This window comes from Ictalurus punctatus, chromosome 5, assembly GCF_001660625.3.
Source record: "Ictalurus punctatus breed USDA103 chromosome 5, Coco_2.0, whole genome shotgun sequence".
NCBI lineage: Eukaryota > Metazoa > Chordata > Actinopteri > Siluriformes > Ictaluridae > Ictalurus > Ictalurus punctatus.
Window position 1 is genome coordinate 24687745 of NC_030420.2, and position 19860 is coordinate 24707604.

General features: G+C 37.8%; 1 protein-coding gene across 2 annotated transcripts; it reads right to left on the reverse strand.

Moving 5' to 3' along the window:
- On the reverse strand, window positions 1–18650 carry zmynd12 (zinc finger, MYND-type containing 12). Of its 2 annotated transcripts, XR_001812765.3 has the most exons (9): window positions 18254–18650; window positions 11930–12071; window positions 11616–11787; window positions 9403–9572; window positions 9175–9297; window positions 9007–9088; window positions 7643–7685; window positions 3499–3674; window positions 850–984 (listed from the first exon to the last, which is right to left on the reverse strand). XR_001812765.3 is itself a non-coding variant. In XM_017468600.3 (8 exons), exons 1-8 carry the CDS (start codon window positions 18364–18366, stop codon window positions 847–849), a joined length of 1116 nt encoding a protein of 371 aa, XP_017324089.1. In that variant the 5' UTR covers window positions 18367–18648; the 3' UTR covers window positions 1–846. The 2 variants fall into 2 exon arrangements, 1 of the variants encoding a protein (XP_017324089.1); XM_017468600.3 differs by lacking the exon at window positions 7643–7685 and having other exon boundaries at window positions 1–984; window positions 18254–18648.
- Window positions 18651–19860: the final 1210 nt, after the last annotated feature.

Sequence of the window (19860 nt, forward strand, 5' to 3'; positions counted from 1 at the left end):
CCTGTCTGATTCCAAACCAATACATGTGATTAAAGGGAGTGGCAAGACTTTAGAGATGATCTAGTATTAAGTAAACATGATCAGAGAAATGTTGTGACATGAAAAGGACGGAGGAATTTGGTGCAATAATTTATTTGCCAAACCCAAGCAAGCACTATATTTTGGTACCACACCATTGCCCAGTTGACTAACAAGAGACATTTACTCACTACGTAATAATGTCAAATTGCTGCTAATGTTCAGTTCTGCTGATTTCCAGGATGTAAAAAAGGAAAATGAGCAGATTTCAGATGTTAACCACATTTCATTGCCTCGTCATCTGTTTGTTTGTTTGTTTTTATTATTTTTTTTCAAGTTAGACGTTCCACCTGAATGCCAAAAACCAGCAATGTTATATAATACTAGGGAACCTATTAGTGTTAGAACTCTAACATCAATGTTGTATGTTACGATATTCTAATAATAATAATAATAATAATAATAATAATTACGATAATAATAATAATAATAAAAAAAGACATTTAAAAAATGTCTGGAATATGAAACATGCATCAGAGGCTTGTGCTCTTCTTTAACGCCATTCTGACTTCCGATACACCATCAGCTACTAATCAATCGATCTTTACATCTACAGACACATGATTAAGATGTTTATGATAGTAATTTTTTATTGTGTTATTTGTATATTTGAGGACAGTGTGTGAATGCTGTGCACATCACATTTATATTGAGGTTATGAGTAAGCGTCGGCTCTATGAGGGCTATGTGCATTATGATTAGTCAGGGGTGTGTGTTGAGTGTACTGGTTATTATTAAGTGTTAGTATATGAGTGTTGAATGTATTAGTTAGTGGTGAATGATGGGTGTTTGTTCTGGGTTGAGGTGTGTTTCTGCTTGTTGTATAAGATCCTGGATGGACTCTGCCAAACTGTTGTGTTCACACTGCTGGCTAAACTCTGCTGCCTTCCTGCCAAACTCCAGTGCCTGTAAGCAAACACACACAAATGTTAATACTGGAAATGTAAGACATCCATCCATTTTTCATACTGCTTATCCTACACGGTCGCAGGGGGTTACAGGGTGTCCTTGTATCCCAGGGAATTGGGGGCACAAAGCAGGGGACACCCTGAACGGCGTGCCGACCCATCGCAGGGTGCAATTTCTAAGGTGGTCATATTGGCTTATGATTTGACTGAGATTAAGAGACCTAAAATTTGTATTGCATTTGAATTATCAGCACACCTGACCTTAGAAGTGTACATCAGGATTGGGATCCCATGGGGCCCAACAACAACAAAAAAAAAACCCTCATGGAAGCTTTAAGAACTGCTGCTGTAGTCAAAAAGGTTTTCCTGTTCTCATCCTATGACTCTTAATCACAATGTACTCATTGAACATAGTTTTAGCACACTTGATACTGTTTGACTTTACTCTAGTAAACCTGTATACTATAATGATTTATAATCACATTATCCTGTCTCCCAGAAGAGTCTGGTTCCTCTCATGGTTTATTCCTCATGTCGTCTAAGAGGTTCTCCTTGTCACTGTTGCCTCTGGTTTGCTCATCAGTGATCCAAATACAATTCTATATCCAGATGTCTGTGAAGCTGTTTTGTGGCAATGTCTATTGTTAAAAGCGCTATACAAATACAAGTAAACAGAATTTACTCTCGTCTGGGTGATCAGATATTAAATAGACTTCATGTGAAAACTATGATGAATTTCCTGGTTACACAATTGCACTATTTGACCACGTAACACAGTTATAAAAGGGAATTATTTATAACTGCATTATCCGGTGTCACCCAGATGAGGATGGGTTCCCTTCTGATTCTGGTTCTTCTCAAGGTTTCTTCCTCATGTTGTCTTAGTGAGTTTTTCCTTGCAACTCTGGCTTGCTCATTAGCGATACATTTTTTTAAAAAAGATATCCTGACTTTATATATTTCTGTAAAGCTGCTTTTTGACAATGTGCATTGTTAAAAGTTCAAGAAAGGCCACATGGGAGCATATTGGATGGCGCCCACGTTTTCCTAAATGCATTCATTCATCTTCAGTGTCTGCTTTATTGTTGTAACGGTCGCTCAGGTTTAAATGACTTGCTTTATACTATGGGAAATCTCAGTTTATTAGAAAATATCACAGGCGTCTACAGTGCAATATAAAAAACAGCCCCATCCATGCACACCTCTACAGGAAGTGGCCAATAGCTTCATCAATTGTTGCTAATCCCTACACTAGCCCAGGCAAGTTCATTCACAAAACATTAGATACAGCTACTGTATTAAACAAACGGACTTTTTGAACTGGGTGGATTTGGGATGTTTTCCTTGCTGTGTATTATGGAGATGCTTTCATTAATACTGCAACATGTATTTCCTTATGTAGAGGTTATGTTGGGGCATGAAGTCAGGAAACGTTTAGTTTGTACTTAAGAACAGCTCCAGACACAGAAGTCTGGGACAAAGAGGTATGTCAGTGAGTTCAGTGAGGTAGAGCAGAGGATTATGACGCCAAATGAGCTGGATATAGTAATGGTGTACAAGATAAGATACAGGACTACCAAGGGAAAGAGGCCACTTAAATATATCTAAGCTTAAGACAGTTACTCAGGGACATAGCACTGAACAAGTGATTCAACCAGTGTAAAAAAAAAACAAAAAAAAACTGCATAATTTGATCTGAAAAATAAATTAATTAATTTACAAAGGGAAGGAAAAAAATATACCTTTACAGATTTTTTTTTCTTCACAAAATCAGTAATACAAGCTAGGGGTGTTTCAGAACCTCTAAAAGCTATCACACGAAGGGTTACTGCACAAAATGCTAACAAATAAAGTGCATGAGGTTAAAGAGATTTGCTTGATTGCTCAAGTTTAGGATAAGGTTTTGGCTTTTCATTATCACTGCAATTCTCATGTTATATGCTTTTGAAAAACATGCTGCACAGAGGGGTACATGCAGTGTGAGAAAGTGTAAGAAAAATAATACATAAATTGATTATTTATTTATTTATTTTAACATAAATTGTCTTTTTGGAGTAATCCGGGAGAATTGGCAATTGAACACTGGTCATACAGCTTCATTCTGGATCAGTGACAGGGGTGTGATAGCACAGAGGAAAAGACCTGCTAGCTACATTAGTGCAATGTCAAGCACCTGAGTAGCCTATGTAGAGCCTTGTAAATTTGTAAGAGATGACTGAGTCAGCAACATGAGCAGAAAACGCCCAATAGGTCTAGAGTGTGTCACACACACTCTCCTACACATCACAGACCTGTCTATAAATGCTCTTCAACATGCTTATAGTTGTTGATTCATAATCTCTTTTGTATGCTTACCCTGTCAATATAGAGTATGGTTTATTGGAGAGAAAATAACAGGGCATGTGACTACATTGGAGTTTATATGAATATGCTGATTGTACAGGTGTGTGTTTGTTTATTCTAAGTAGAGGTGTGCATGTGTAAAGTCAAAAATGAATGGCCAGCAGTTTACCTTCTTGTGGTCGTTGCAGAGGAACCAGAGGATGGCGAGGGAGTGAGACAGCAAAGCCCTCTGACCTAGAGAGTTAAACGTGGTGGTGCTGTAAGCAGGATGTGTATTTACATCCTGCTGCTGAGCCTCCAACATCACACTCAACATCTGATTCACCTCTGCACATTGTGCCACATCTAAATACATAGAAACATCACATTTCTGCATAAGTGAAAGTGTCAGATGAAACACACACACACACACACAGTGATACAGTGTCTATAAGTCTACACACCTGTTAAAATGGCAGCTTTTTGTGATGTGACCAAGATAAATCATGTCAGATCTTTTTCCACCTTTAATTTGATATAGCATCTAACAGAATTCAAGTGATGAATTAAAAAAACAAAAACAAACGTACAATAACCTGGTAGCATAAGTATACAGACCCTATCACAATGGGGCAAGTGACTGTGCTCAGAATTAACGTATCACATTTCAAACTTGTGTACAAAAGTAATTATCATACATATCATAAATGATCATCAATGAAGTGATTCTGATGAACCCCAAATAAAGATGAGCTGTTTCTGTAGGATTTTTTTTTTTTTTTTTTGTAGGACTGCTGAAGCCATGATCCACAAAGAGCTTACAAAGCATATATAGGATATCATGGTCAAAAGGTATCCAAAAGAATTTCCAAAACTTTAGATGGAACACCATGAAGGCCATCATAAACAAGTGGAGAGAATGGGGCACTACAGTGACATTACCATGAATAGGACCTCCCACCGAAATTGATGAAAGGACAAAAAAACAAAAACAAACGTGTCAATACAAAAATATTACAGGAGCTGCAGGAATAATTTGGTACGTACTGGTCACTCCCTGCATGTGACAACAATCCTGTGTATTCTTCACATGTCTATGTTATAGGGGTAGGGTGGCTAGATGGAAACCTTTTCTTCAAAGTAAATAAATACAAACCTGTGTAAATGACTCTAAAACCATATGGCAAAATGTGTTATGATCTAATTAGACCAAAGTAGAACTTTTGGGCATAATTCTAAAAGAAATGTTTGGCACAAAAACAAAAAAGCTTATCACTCAAAGAACACCCACTGTGAAGCAGGGTGATGACAGCAACATGCTATGGGACTGCTTCTTTGCAACTGGGTCTGGGGCTTTAGTCAAGAGGGAACGAATTGATCGCTCCAAATACCAATTTATTTGGCAAAAAATTGCAGACCTTTCTTAAACATCTGAAAATGAATAGAAATTTCATCTTCCAGCATGACAACAACTCACAGCACAAATCAAGCCAACAATGGAATTGCTTCAGAAGAAAAAGTTCAACGTTTTGGAATAGCCCAAGTCAAAGCCCACATCTAAATCCTATCAAAAACCTGTGGAACCACACCTGACCCGGACAGGTTTCCTTCCGAATTTTATAAGAAATTTCATGTTGCATTGGCCCCATTACTTCTGGCTGTATTCAAGGAATCCTTAGAACTAGGTACGTTTCCACAAACATTGAGACAAGCACCTATAACACTATTGCTCAAAGATGGGAAGGACCCAACATTATGTAATTCGTATAGACCTATTAGCCTCCTCAATGTTGATGTCAAGATTTTAGCCAAACTTTTGGCCTCTCGTTTAGAGGGGATTCTTCCTAGCATTATTTCAGAGGAGCAAACCGGATTTATAAAAGGACGGCATTCCTTTTCTACTATTCGTACTCTACTTAGTATTTTGTATTCAAAACAAAACAGCGACTCCTCTGAAGTGGTCATCTATTTGGACGCAGAAAAGGCATTTGATAGGATAGAATGGGAATATCTCTTTATAGTGTTAAAGAGGTTCGGCTTTGGGGATGGACTGATATCACGGATCCGTTTATTATATGTGGAACCGCAAGCTTCCATATATACCAACGATGCTAAATCTGAATATTACTTTTTTTACTTTTTGCCATAGCGATTGAGCCTCTCTCGATAACGCTTAGAACTCTTCCTGTATTTCAGGGTATAATTCGCAAAGGAATTGAACATAAACTAGCGCTGTATGCTGACGACTTACTACTTTATGTTACAGATCCAACTGCATCTATTCCAGAGATAATACGCGTATTAAATGACTTTGGGAAATTTTCAGGGTATAAACTGAACCTACAAATGAGTGAATGCTTACCCATAAACCAATCTGGCCAAAAGATAAAACAGACTGAAATACCTTTTCATTTGGAGGATTCAAAATTCAAATATCTCGGAGTTAATGTCACCAGTTCCTATTCTGCATTAATGGCGGTGAATTTTACACCCATAATTTCATTAATTAAAGACTTCCTGTTCTTTTTAAAACTTGAAAAAATCAATTCAAATACAACGTCAGAGGCAGGGGTGACTCATTTTTGGGAAAATGGCAACAATTTATTAACTACTTCAACGCACCCTGGAGGTGGATTGAGGAGAGGTAGACGGTGAACACTGATCATCTTACTTTTTTTTAATGTGTGTGTTTTTCTTTGAATATTTGTTTGTTATTGTCTTTTGTTTCCCCCTTTCTCTTGGTTTTGGCTGTGATTGTTTTGTTGGGGTTGTTGGGTGTGGTGTTATAATTCTATGTATCGATATAAAAATTCTATGATCAAAAAAACCTGTGGAACCATTTGAAGAGTGCTGTGTACAAGAGATCCCCTTTGATAGCTCTGGAACCTTTTTGCAAAGAAGAGCAGAATAAAATTGCCAAATGAAGATGTACTAAATTGGTAGACTCTTACCAAAAAAGACTGAGTGCTCTATTTCAAGCAAAATATGCTTTAACAAAGTATTAGCTAAGGGGAGTACACACTCTTTTCTTAAAATGTTTCTTAAAACATTTTTTTAGATGATTTGTGTTGGTTGCTATATCACATTAAAGGTGGAAAAATATCTGATATCATTTAATGTTCACAAAACCTTCAGTTTTAACAGATGTGTGCAGACTTTTGACATGAACTGTACATGTGATTTTATTTTAGTAAGGAAATGATGAATCTATTTGCTGAACATGAATGCTTGGCCATATAAACACCATGAGATCGCTAGGCAAGCAAATACAATGTGACACAAGACAGAGCTATTTCCTGTTCTGGAGTTTCACAGGGTAAGTCATCTCTCTGTACTCTATCAACACACATGAGCCATGATTCTAAATAACACCAATAAAAGCCAATGGCAGTTACATAAGTGCAAAACTCTTGTAATTACTTACTATTGTCATAAAAGCTTTAAGAGGCCATGAATAGAAGAACAGATATGCTGTATTGTAGTACATTCTAGTATATTAGAGAAGTGGCAAACCCACGTTTTTTTCAGAATTATATTGATCAGAGCTCGGACTATTGGCCAAGACTTGATACTGATCTCCTCTTGGGAACCAGGCAGACTCGCTGTAAGTTTGGTTGCCACGTTATGCAAAATGTTGCAGGCGTGATAGCACCAGGCTTGATGACAAGTTGTGTCCTCTGTTCACACTCAAGATCTGGGTCATTTGCATCATCATCACATACTTTCAGGACAAAAAAACCCTGCAAAATACATTAAGCCTGATTCAGTGTAATTCAAGCATTTCAGGCCAATATCAGCCATAACATAAAACAGAGTATTTCTCATGTTTTGGGGTAAAACATCATCTCACAGTCAGGTAGTTCTGTTCTCATTAGAAATCAGTGAGGAGCTTATAGTGACCCTTTGAAAATTGGAGAGTCACTGTAAATATTTATACTAAAATATAAAATTGCAATTTATCCGATTTTCAGGTAAGGGTGGGTGACGACCATGTGGTACCTGATTGCTCGCAAACATTTTTCCTTTTGTTCTTTTTCTAATACTTCATTTAAAAAAAAAATATATTACTATTATTATTATTATTATTATTATTATTATTATTATTATTACTATTTTTATATTAAAATGGGACTTTTTAAAAATGAACTGTCATGCATGTTGAGTATCATGAGAACATGATGTCGCATGATATTGTATTGTACTATTATTTTTGGCACATCATCCACCCAAGTTCAGAGTGTGTTGAGTGTGTATTGATTGAGGATCAGCTTATGCAGTATCAGCAGCTCAGGGTATGCAGTGGGAGTGGTTGAGCGTATGGAACACACACTGACCTCAGCACAGCCTGGTTGTGGGAGGCACTGCACCACGCAACAACTGTGCTGAGAGAGAGAGAGAAAGGGGGGGGGGGAGAGAGAGAGAGAGAGAGAGAGAGAAAGGGGGGGAGAGAGAGAGAGAGAGAGAGAGAGAGAGAGAGAGAGAGAGAGAGAGAGAGAGAGAGAAAGGGGGGGCGGGAGAGAGAGAGAGAGAGAGATGGGGCAGGGAAAGACACACAAGGGACACATATTTGCATCCAGAATTAAGCTGTGTCAGGGTAGGTTTTGCTTATTCATCAGTATGGTGCTGCATTGCTGGGTTTGCTTAGGGTTATTGCATCAGAACGTGATAAATAGAGTCTTGGTCACCTTATTTTCACCCCGCTTTGAGGTTCAAATGAGACCAGGTGCTATGCTGGATGAAATCATTTAATAGTGGTCATCTGGAATGAGGTCATAGCTGGGATTGGTAAACACTTTCAGCCATAACCCTATAGTAATGGCAAGATACAAGTAATGTCAGGAAAGATTAGGAGTAGATACGCACTACTAGTACCAGGGCTGACTTCTGATCCAAAATATGGATGCATCTGATGTATTTTATGCTGTGGATGTATGTGATGTCTGGCATGACTCATGCATGTACAGAGGACGCAAACTGTCTTTTAGCAAGTCGCCGAGCATTGGGGCAACTTTTATTTTGGATTTGTATTACAGAAATTTCAAATAAAATGCATTTTAATAGTAAGGAGCTGCATCATTAATACTGCTGTATCAATATTGGTAGATCCTGGTTCTGAATGCCTTGAAACAATGCTTGCTACTTAGCTAAATGTCAGTTTTTAATTTGATCATTTTGTTGCAACATTCATAGCTGCTATATTGGCTTCATAGACTGTTAGATGCAAATATTTATCAATATATCCATTTCCTTTTTTTGCACAACCAACAAATTTAATAGTTAAATTAACCCTGTTCACATAATAAAACCTACACATATAACTAGTTCTAAAATTATTTCCATTCATACATTCATTCATTCATTTTATACTGGTCAGGGTCAGGCAGAATTATCCCCGGTATGGGAGGACAGTCCATCACAGGACCTTACGAACACAAAGCCGTACAGACACGGGTAGAATATGCACAGAAACTTGCTGCAACACTGTGCCATGAGCTGCAAAATTATGACACTATGAAAGGAAAAAACAAGCATTCTCCATGTATTTAGTTCAAATGAAGCACATTTCAAATCGTAAAAACAGATAAGAGAGAGAAAGTGACAAATAGAAATTGACCTAATGATCTCTGTGATTGTCTTGCTTCTGATCGGCTATTTTGAGATGAGCTTAGAGATTAGAGTGACGAGAGATCATGCTCACCAAAGTATTGAGCTCCCTCATGTTCCTTCTGACTGTAACACTCCATCAACTTAGACAGGTGAGCATGCCAGATACTGGCAACCTGCATGCACACACACACACACACTACAATAAGCAGAAGCGTAAAGGGAAAATGTTATGGATGGTTACCAGATGGTGTTGACATACCTCTGAGTAGAGTGAGTTTGTAATATCTGTCTTCTCCTGTTTCATGAACACATTTGCCATCAAGAAATAGCCTCGAGCTGTGACCACACTGTCCAAACCAAACTCCTCACTCGCATAGTACACCTGCATGCACAAACCTCTACGCAGTGCAAACTCCTCATTTACATAACACACTTGTATGTACAAACAAACCCACTATATACCATAGACACACAGGTGAAGACTAACATCATTGGCGAAGTGCAGTAGGGCAGTGCTGTAGTCTCCTTTGGCCGAATGCAGGTGGCCCAGGGTTCTGTGGAGCAGATGAAGAACTGTCCGACTGCAGCCCGGATTCTTCATTACCATCCACTCTGCCTGTGAGAGACAGCTTTCAGCCTGAGACAGAGAACCTAAACCTGAGGAAATACAGACACACAGACACGTTCATATACAGTGCTGTGAAAAAGGATTTCCTCTGTTTTTGTGTATATCTCATACAAAATCCTTTTAGATCTTCAAATGAAATACAACATAAAACAAATATAGTTTGCAAAATTATTTACAAATATAGAATGTACAAAGTTGCGATTGCATAAATATTCACTCCCAGTGCTATGAAATCCCTAAATTAGTTCTTGTCTATTACAGTCTATTGTTTACCTATGCAACTTGAGTGTCATGTGTATAAATAAACCTGTTCCTGGAAGGCTTCAAACCTTGTAAAACGTAATAACTAAACAAACAACTCCATGAAGACCAAGGAGCTATCAAAAAAAATTCCCATTGTGAAGCACGATGGTGGTAGCATCATGTTCTGAGGTACCCTTGGCCTCTTTGTTGTGTCTCTGATTAATACCCTGTGACTAACTTTTACTAAACAACTTCTTGAGAGGTGCAAAGAGTTGGTTGTGAATTATATATAATTTCCATTTTTTAAAAACATATTTAGCCCTTGTGTGTCCTTATGGACATTTTTGTCTTTTTCATAATTTATATATATATATATATATATATATATATATATATATATATATATATATATATATATATATATATATATATATATATATAAATTTTGTCTGTTAATGAAAACAGCATAGATTTTGCAAAAGGTGTATATTTTTATTGGTATATTTAATATTTCCCCCTCATTTGCTTTCATAAATCTATTTTAAACTAGCTACACAAAATAGTTACACTCAGGACCTTAAGGACAAGAATGTCCTCATTGAAACCCATTCAAACTACAATATTTAATCCCTGTGATGTTTAAGAATACAATCATGCATTCTGTATTAATAGGCTTTTATTTTGTTGACAACACATTGAATTTTTCATTTCATTTCTGAAATGTGTAGTATTTTCTCAGGTTTAGCCTCTGGGGAAAATACATGCTTTTCCTTTTTTCTGATTCTGCTGTATTATAGAGCGCTGCAGACAAACTGAATAAATGATGCAGCGATAATTGTGTGGGTGTTTCTGTTTGTATGGATATCAGAGTTGTGTGTGTGTGTGTACTGAAAATTTGATGTGTGTGTGAACAGTTTGAAAGAAAGAAATTATATTGAACTGAAAATCACAAATCCCACCCCATATATATGTCAAAGAAGGTTAATGAGTTTGGAAGATTTTTGCCTTATGTAATGTTTAAAGGGTTAATATTCTGAAAATGAATGAACACTTGGTAATTATGATCAGAACTGATGCTGGTAAAAAATCAAAGTCAATGACAATCAATGACAATTTTTGGACATGGACATTTTTGTCCTCTATGGACCTGTGTGTAACTTTTTTTAATTGACGCACAAGGGTTAATAGTGTCCCATGGGGTGGTACAGTTTAGGATATTTCTGATACCCAAACTCTAATTGATACCTTTCCTGAAGTTTTTACAGGAATTGTTTTGACCAATGGTGTTTGCTTAAGTATGATCGCTGGGGCCAGATGTATTTATATTGCAATCAAGTGAAACTTTAAATACACACTCCATTCAACTAATTATGCCACTTCTGATGGCAACCGGATGTACCAGAACTAACTTGGAGGTTTCATAGCAATGTGAGTGAATAATTACACAAGAAAACTTTTACATTTTAAAATTTTAATAAAATAATCAAAATTTAAAAATTTGATTATCGACTATTTTGTGTCGATTTGTGATATATAATCACTATTAAGTGCTTCAGTTCCAATGTGTAAAATTTCAATGAGTAAATATTTATGCAAGGCACTTTATAGACTTCTTATTACTAACACAGCTCAGACCATGACAGTAATCAGACACAGGCTGTAGTTCTGGAGAGCTCTATGTATCCTGGTTATAAACTGCAACCATGTAATTTGTCCTGATTAATTTACATAAGGAATAAGACAAAAACAAGCACAATTCACATTAAGTAGCGTCAGCTGCAGAATCGTGCTCTGTGGGATCAGGATGAGACTTGTGTGTGTTGGCTCACCTATACTGGCCTCGGCAAGCAGCAAGTAGGCTGGCACCAGTTCAACAACATCACGGCCGTAAATGTCAATAGCACAGCGCAGGGAGAGCTGAGCTGCTGGCACTGCCTCGCTGTACTTCCCTTCTGACACCCAGCTCTTAGCTGCAGCATGGGAGAGCTGTGTTATGTGCTCCTAATGTCAATCAAACACATGTCCAGATTAAAATGTGCCTTCTGCAGTTAGAAGCAGGGAATCACTACAGAGATACTGAGGGGACAGACTGTTGGTGTATATACAAATTGCAATCTGAGCACAGACTATTGTAACGGTGTACCAATCTTTTCAGAGTCTGCATATGATGGATGTCTCTGTCAGCCTGGAAACAGGAGAATGGTGCAGGGGTTCGTATAGAGCTCAGCAGCTCACACACTTTCTCATGGATGCTATTCCAATCTGCCTGCTGGTGAGCAACATCACTGCAGAGAGACACAGAATAATATTGCTTGTTAGGCAACAAAATATTGACCTTTGCAGTACTGATATCGCAGAAGGCTGCAAATGAGCCCATCACTAAATAATTTATTTTGTGCTAAGCATCCTGGGCAGCACAGTGACGAAGCAGAGGGTAGCACAATCACTTGACAGTTCCAGGGTCTGTGCAGAGTTTCACAAATTCTCCTCATGTCTGTGTGGGTTTCTGGTTTCCTCCCATCTCCCAGAAACATGACAGTAGATCTGAATGAGCAGTGTGTGTTGCCCTGTGATGGTCTGGTATCCCACCTGGAATACCTTTTACCCAGTGTTTCTGGGCTAGGCTCCACCATGACCATGACTAAGGGTGTGTCTCAATCAGCTCCTTAGTTCAGTAGTCAGGAGGCTGATCAGGGAGTCGGCCATTTTAAGGGCTGTCTCAATCACAAAATCCTTACAGTGCACAGGAACGTTCGCTCCTTAAAAAAATCCCACAATGCACTGATGAGTATCGATGTCCACTATGTTGCCTTACTGGAAATGACGTCATGTTTACTGAAGCCTCTCAGCTAAAATAAAATGGGGGACGAACTCAGCCAACTTCTGGCTGCAAATGTATGTACTGTTGCTTGTTATTGTTGTTGTTAACTTTATTTGACTATTTACGGTTTGTTTGAGTCTAACGACTTTTAAGTGTTTATATATATATAAAAAAAAATCATTAGCTAGGCTATGATCCTACTTGACATATAATGACAGAAAAGCATGTGATTAAGCTAACAAATTTGTAACAATATTGTAACAAACTTTTAAGTTTTTAATTTTTGATGACATTTTACAATGTAAGTACATACTCACGTCACCAGAAATTCAGTTATCAGTGATCCAATATGTAGCGAGCCGGGGTGCTTACCAGTGCCCGAACAATATACGATATACTGATAGCCTAGAATAAAGCAGATAATGCAGATGAATGAATGAAGGTAAAAATCTTGACTCTTAGATGCTCCAGATGAATGTTTCTGTGGGAGGTGCATTACAACAGCTACATGATCCAAAAAAGGTAAATACATTACATTACATTACATTTATTCACTTAGCAGACGCTTTTATCCAAAGCAACTTACAAATGAGAAAGATACAAGCAAAGCGATATCAAGCAGAGAACAATACAAGAAGTGCTACCATACAAGATCTATTAATTGAATTCCAGAATAAGCAAAGTGCAGAGTAGAGGTGTAAGTGCATTTTTTTTTTTTTTAATTATTATTATTTATTTATTTTATTTAGTGGTATTATAAATACAACTGGATTGCAGAAATGCTAGAAAGTAAAAGTATTAAGCAAAAAACAACAACAACAACATTTTTTCTCTCTGCCACCAGCACTTTCTCTGACTGTTTCTGAAAGGCTACATAATATCTAGCTGCATATTTTGTGGTCAGACAGGTGTTTATAACTGCATACAGCAACTGACAAGTAGACACCTCATAAATAGGAGGTTAGGATAGGAGAACCAATTCTAGTCAAAGTTTCAGAAAACTCCTGGTGGTTATGTTTGTGGTTCGACGAAGGAAATGTTTTTTTCTTTGTTCTAGCACACCTTCCAGGTAGTTTGCTGCATCTAATTGCAGATATAGAGACTTGGTGATACAAAATTCTGCCATCTTCTGCAAATCTCCAACCTTTGCCTCCTCAGTGTGTGTTTGGGTAAAATACACTCACATCTTCTTCCAGGCAGGTTCACTGCAGCTCTGGTTGTTTTAAACCTCTTAATAAACAATTACTTTTATAAGTTAACTAAGCACCGATGAGGACATTTTTATAACCAGTGCCTGAATTATGAAGGTAAACACATGTTCACCTTATTTCCTTTGTAAATTCTGTAATCTTCCCCATGTTGATGAATGACTAAGGAAATTGGTGTCACCTTATATGTATACCCCAGTGAAACAAGAAGTCATGGTGCACTCAGCTGAGCTTTAAAAAAGGACATTATTAATGGAACATGCTTCAGATACATTTTGTTCATAAGAAATATTAGTTTATAAGATTTTGTATATGGATAATCGCTGCAAATTGTTATTATTTTGACTTCTGGGAAACATATCTTGTAGCTTCTGAAGGGCAGTACTAAATAAAATGATAAAAACAAACAAACAAACAAACAAAAAACAAGAAAACCTTTAAACAAAATAATAACAATTTACACTGATAATCCTGTCCAAACCTTTACATCCCCCTGGCTCTTAATGTTGTATGTTGCCTTCTTGCGCATCAGTGAATGTTTGCACCTTTTGTAATAGTTGTGTATGAGTCCCTTGGTTGTCCTCTGTGTGAAAAGCCACTGTTAGAAAGGGGTAAAATATGCAGAAGATGCTGGAAAAACAAGGAATGTGCAGAATCTGGAGGATTTTTCTGAAGAACAGTGGGCAATTTAACTGCACAAACAAGGGACTCATGAACAACCATCACAAAACATAAAAACAATCGTTGATCATTCAGGTAACAACACACAGTATTAAGAATTAAGTGTATGCAAACTTTTGAACTGGTTCATTTGTGTAAATTTAGTTATTGTTGTGCCTTGTGGACTATATGTAAACATTTGTTATGTGGAATAGCGTATTCAGGTGCAGTACTACATAAAAAAACAACAATACATTTTTATGATCCGTCTTATTTAATTTTTTATCAGATTCTGCAAAGCGTATGTAAACTTATGAGCTCAACTGTAGACATATTCTCATGCTACGCCTGCAGTGTATTGTAACAGAACAACAGGATCCAGACTTTTTAATTCAAAGACCCGCAGAGGAACTATTTCTATGATGCACACACCGTTGACTCAAAAGAGCCTCACTGACGTCAAAGGTGTTCTGTGATTGGCTTACAACAGCTCACGTGACCAAAACCAGTGGCACCCCAATTACGTTATTTGCCATTTTGTAGCCACCCACTGCACACACTATACTGTTTATTATCGAAATGATGTACCATAAATGATGTAAAATACTCACAGTACACATGGCCTGTATTTATAGGCACCGTTTCAGACACAGAGAGTGAATCGAATGTTTTCTATGTATAAGAAAGCATGTGGTTTTTTTTCCAATGTAAAAGGTGTTTCAGTAACGGTTCTGGCGCATTATTTTCTCTGATCCACTCCCCCTCATACTGTCTTTACTCGTTATGCACAGAAACATCGAGCACACATACTGCGGGTTTAATGTCAGTCCCGTTTTCCCCCTCCTATTTAAAAGGACTCAGCTCTCAGCAGCTTCCCGCCCCTTAATTCCACCCCCGGCTGTTTGAACTAAATTGACCTTCCTGTGTCTGGAAAGGAAACGCTATGCATTGAGACTGTAAGAGGTAAATAAATCCGCATGGATATGCCGCCACCTAGCGTCCTTCACTTCACCTAGGATGCTGATTATGGGTGTGTCTCGATCAGCTCCCTAGGTCGTGAATCAGTATATAAGTGTATATGAGTTTGGGCACTGGTAAGAAAACTAGCTCACTACACACTGGGACACTGATAACTGAATTTCCGGCTACATGACTACTAACGTAAAACGTCACCAAAAATGTAAGTTTTATATGCCATATAAATATGTTAGCTTAATCAATGGTTCCCAAACTTTTCCAGGGCAAGGCCCCCCAAATGGCATTAACATTTGACTGAGGCTCCCCTTTTGCAAGATGTCTTTAAAACACATTAAAAATACAGACTTCTGAATATATTCCCCTTTTTTATTATTAATAATTACATCTTACATGTTTACATTACATTAGGAATTGATTGTGTGTGTGTGTGGTTGTCTGAGAGTGAGAATTTATTTTTCACACCAAATTGTTGAGGCCGCAGCCCCCACTTTGAAAACCACTGAGCTTAATCACACGTGTTTCTGTCATGGTACTTCAAGCAGGATTGTAGGCTAGCTAGTGGATTTTTAAAAAAATCATTAATCACTTAAAAGTCCGTATGACAAATAAAGTTTTTTTTTAAAAATGCTAACATAAGTGATCAACAATGATGACAAGCTGCTTACATTTGGCTTCAGAAAACATGAGGTCATTTCCAGTAAGTGAACACAGGCTGTTTCTCTTTTCTATGAACAGACTTGTGTTCTCGTGAACACTGGTCTTGCCAGGCTACCTTGAAAGAACGAACTCGGAAGGACAGGAGGACACTGAACGCATCTTTGCGAGAATTGAGATATGCTGTGCGCTTCCTGTTGTACAATGGACCGTCCCAGCACATTTCTAATAGTGGGACAGGACCATCGTCTCTTCCGTGCTCCCTAGATAATATGTTCCAGCTGGTTAATAGATTTACTGTTAACTGACTGATTAATCAAAAGTTAATTAAGCAGGTTTTAATGTAGTAAGCTCTCTGTTTGCAACTGCGACCTCACGCTAACTAAAAACTATGCCAACGAGTTTACCGTTACCTCAGGATGGAAGATAGCGTAGTTTAATTAAAATACTTCTGAGGGATAAATTTTACTTTTCTACACGCTCATATATATCTCAATCTAAATCATATATTAAAATCCTTCGGTTTAGATGCACATTTCAGATTTGTTTAGATTATTGTTGTTAGAAAGATAAAACTACAGGTATGGGCCAAGCTTCGATCATCCGCTATTATTTTGCCATAATGACTTCTGGGACTTCAAGCGGGTTCAGTGTGCTCAGGTCTGCATCCGATTCATCCTCGATATCACATGCGTAGAACACATCTGGGTAATTTCATGCGTCCCCGGTACTTGGTTTCTTGAGTATTGGAATTGAACTGGATGATGACGTAGAACGACTTCACAAGGACATAAATCACATAAGAACGCATACTGAGCCATACTAAGCCATATTGAGTATCGATTCTTCTTGGTTTTTACGGTGTGTTGTGGGATTTTTTAGGGAGCAAATGTTCCAGTGCACTGGAAGGATTTTGCGATTGAGACAAAATCCTTAAAATCCCAAAAAAACCTTAAAATGGCCGACTCCCTGATCAGTGCCCAGAGTACTGAACTAGAGAGCTGATTGGGACACACCGCACATCTTCTACTTTGCACTGAAAACCTCTGACAAAAATTCATTGTTATTTTACCACCTGGAAGATATGCTAACATGGCAACAATATCCTTAACAACACATATAACAATAACAACGCTTATCCTACACGGTTGTGGGAAATCTGGAGCCTATCCCAGGGTGCATTGGGCACAAGGCAGGGGACACCTTGAACAGGGTGCCAATCCATCGCAGGGCACAATCACACATCCACACACTACGGAAACTTTGGACGTGTCAATCAACATACCATGCCAGGAAACCAGAGTACCCGGAGCACGGGGAGAACATGAAAACTTACACACACACACACACACACACAGGGCCACAGCAGGAACTGAAACCCCAATTTTGGAGATGTGAGGTAAATGTGCTAACCACTAAACCACCATGCATCCAACAGCACAAAACCCCCACAATTCTGAATTGTTAATGAACACCACATTGTGGTTTTTTTTTTTTTTTTTAAACCCTTTATAGTTACATTTAATGTTGTCTGTGAAACAAGTGAGTTCCTATTATCGCTTATGTTACAGCAGCTATAGCAGATGTCGTAGGCTATAACAGTCGTTCCCTTACCAGCCTCTCTCTTTTTCATTTTAGTGAGAAACCGGAAATTGAAGACTTTCCCGTGGGGGAAAACTCACTGACCTGACCAATATCTAGGCTACTTACAGAAAACTTCGACATATCAATGAATATACGCTTTTATTTGCTAAATACGGGGTTTAATCAGTTATTTATTAGCCTTATGTACAGTGTACATCACGTGAATAAGCTGTTACTATAGAAACGATAATGCAGCAGAACAAACGCAGTAATATAAACCTGTGATTTGAATAACAAACGGTGTTCTCACCTCTCTACGGAGTATCTGCGCATGCGCACTTTACTTTCGCACTCCATGAAGTCATAGTTCGCGTATTTGAATTTCTGGAGACGTTTTCTGATCATAACGATAACCTATCAAAATCTTTGATCTATAGTTTTATAACGCAAGCATTTCTACAGTAATAGATATTTTTACAGTAATAAAGTAGGCAAAGCATCACAAACTACCCGTGCTGTTACAGAATATTAATGAACCTTCAATATTTAAGCTCGAACTCACCAGTAGAAAGTGACTCGGCATTTTGTGCACTGGAGATAAGCTGGTTTCTGACAAAGCTCGCACAATTTCTTCGTTCCTTTTGGGTTTGCAAGAGGAGAAATGGACATGGACATCTTGTCTAGTCATCTAGTCGAGTAAATAATCCGTAGGCTTAACTAGTTCCACTAATTTCTATTGCGTTTCTAACCTAATAGCTACTGTTTTTTAACTTTACTTTTATTTTACTTTTTACTATCTATCAATCAAGATATACAGTGTTCGCCAGCTAATTTAATACACCCCAAAACAACACAAAAGTGTACAGTGTCCTGACAATCTGTCTATCTATCGAGGGAAAATTGCACTCATGCTTTAGTTGATACTTTGTTTCTTCCGCCTCTTTAAAGTTTCTATGGTAACGACATTTAACCCGGGGAAAGCGGAAGGACTACATAGTGACGTTTGTGTTCCAGTGATGTATTACATTTATAAATGTGCATGTAAAGTAAAGGTGAGGGATATTTTAAACATTGGAAAGTGTCTTTCTTTCAACAACAACCTATGTACAACTTTAATAAACATAAAAAATAAAAATCGGAGCATTACTTGTCCAGCCCACATCTTACCTTGAAATATAATCAACACAAATAACACAAATAAATATATGCACATAAATTAGAATGAATCATTAAATAAATCATTAGCGTATCTCTAATGTCCTCAAGACATTCGTAAAGATGTAAGTTAGCCATATTTTGTATTTGATGATTCTATGAGAATTCCTAACTTTCATACTTGTTACTCATTTAGGAGCAAAATGCAGCCACTAAAAAATTAAATAAAAATACATTGGTGCTTGAGATGGGTTAAAATAGTTTTTGAGTACTTAAAAAGCATTTTTTCTTTGATTCAACATAGAAAAAGGATTCAAAATAAGCTTAAAGCATGACAAGAGCTAAAATGACACACCGATTGTTGAATCACTCAGCTTCATTCTTTCAGTTCAGTTTTTCTCTGGGTGTAAATGATTGATCCTTTCTTGTTGTGATTAAGTGACTCTTTATTCTGCATTTAAAACATCCATCCATCCATCTTCTATACCACTTATCCTACTGGGTCACGGGGAATCTGGAGCCTATCCCAGGGAGGGCACAAGGGAGGTACACCCTGGACAGGGTGCCAATCCATCGCAGGGCACAATCACATATGCATTCACACACCCATTTACACACTACGGACACTTTGGACATGCCAATCAGCCTACCATGCATGTCTTTGGACTGGGGGAGGAATCCGGAGTACCAGGAGGAAACCCCCGCAACACGGGGAGAACATGCAAACTCCACACACACAGGGCCACTAAACCACTGTGCGCCCGCGTTTAAAACATTTTCATGGAATTTTTTTTTTCCAGACTAATGGCATGGTGGTGTTCCACTGAGGTACATGTATTAGTCACAGCAGCAATGCTGGCATTATTAAATAATTTGGTGTCACTGCTGGGTAGAAAAATAGTCCTCACCAACCAAAAATATCACACCAACAGCAACCCTGTGGTCAACAAGTGATCTTGATGAATGTTGGGAGGATGATCAACACAAATCATTCATACCAAAAGATGAGCTATC

Excerpts from the sequence above, each read along its gene's own strand:
- zmynd12 (XM_017468600.3), bottom strand. The coding sequence starts at position 18,366 with ATGTCCATGTCCATTTCTCCTCTTGCAAACCCAAAAGGAACGAAGAAA. Across the intron at positions 9,298-9,402 it reads TACTGCACTTCGCCAATGAT|GTGTACTATGCGAGTGAGGA; the intron begins GTTAGTCTTCAC and ends TTGTGCATGCAG. Across the intron at positions 3,675-9,006 it reads TGAGGGAGCTCAATACTTTG|ATGTGGCACAATGTGCAGAG; the intron begins GTGAGCATGATC and ends CTATGTATTTAG.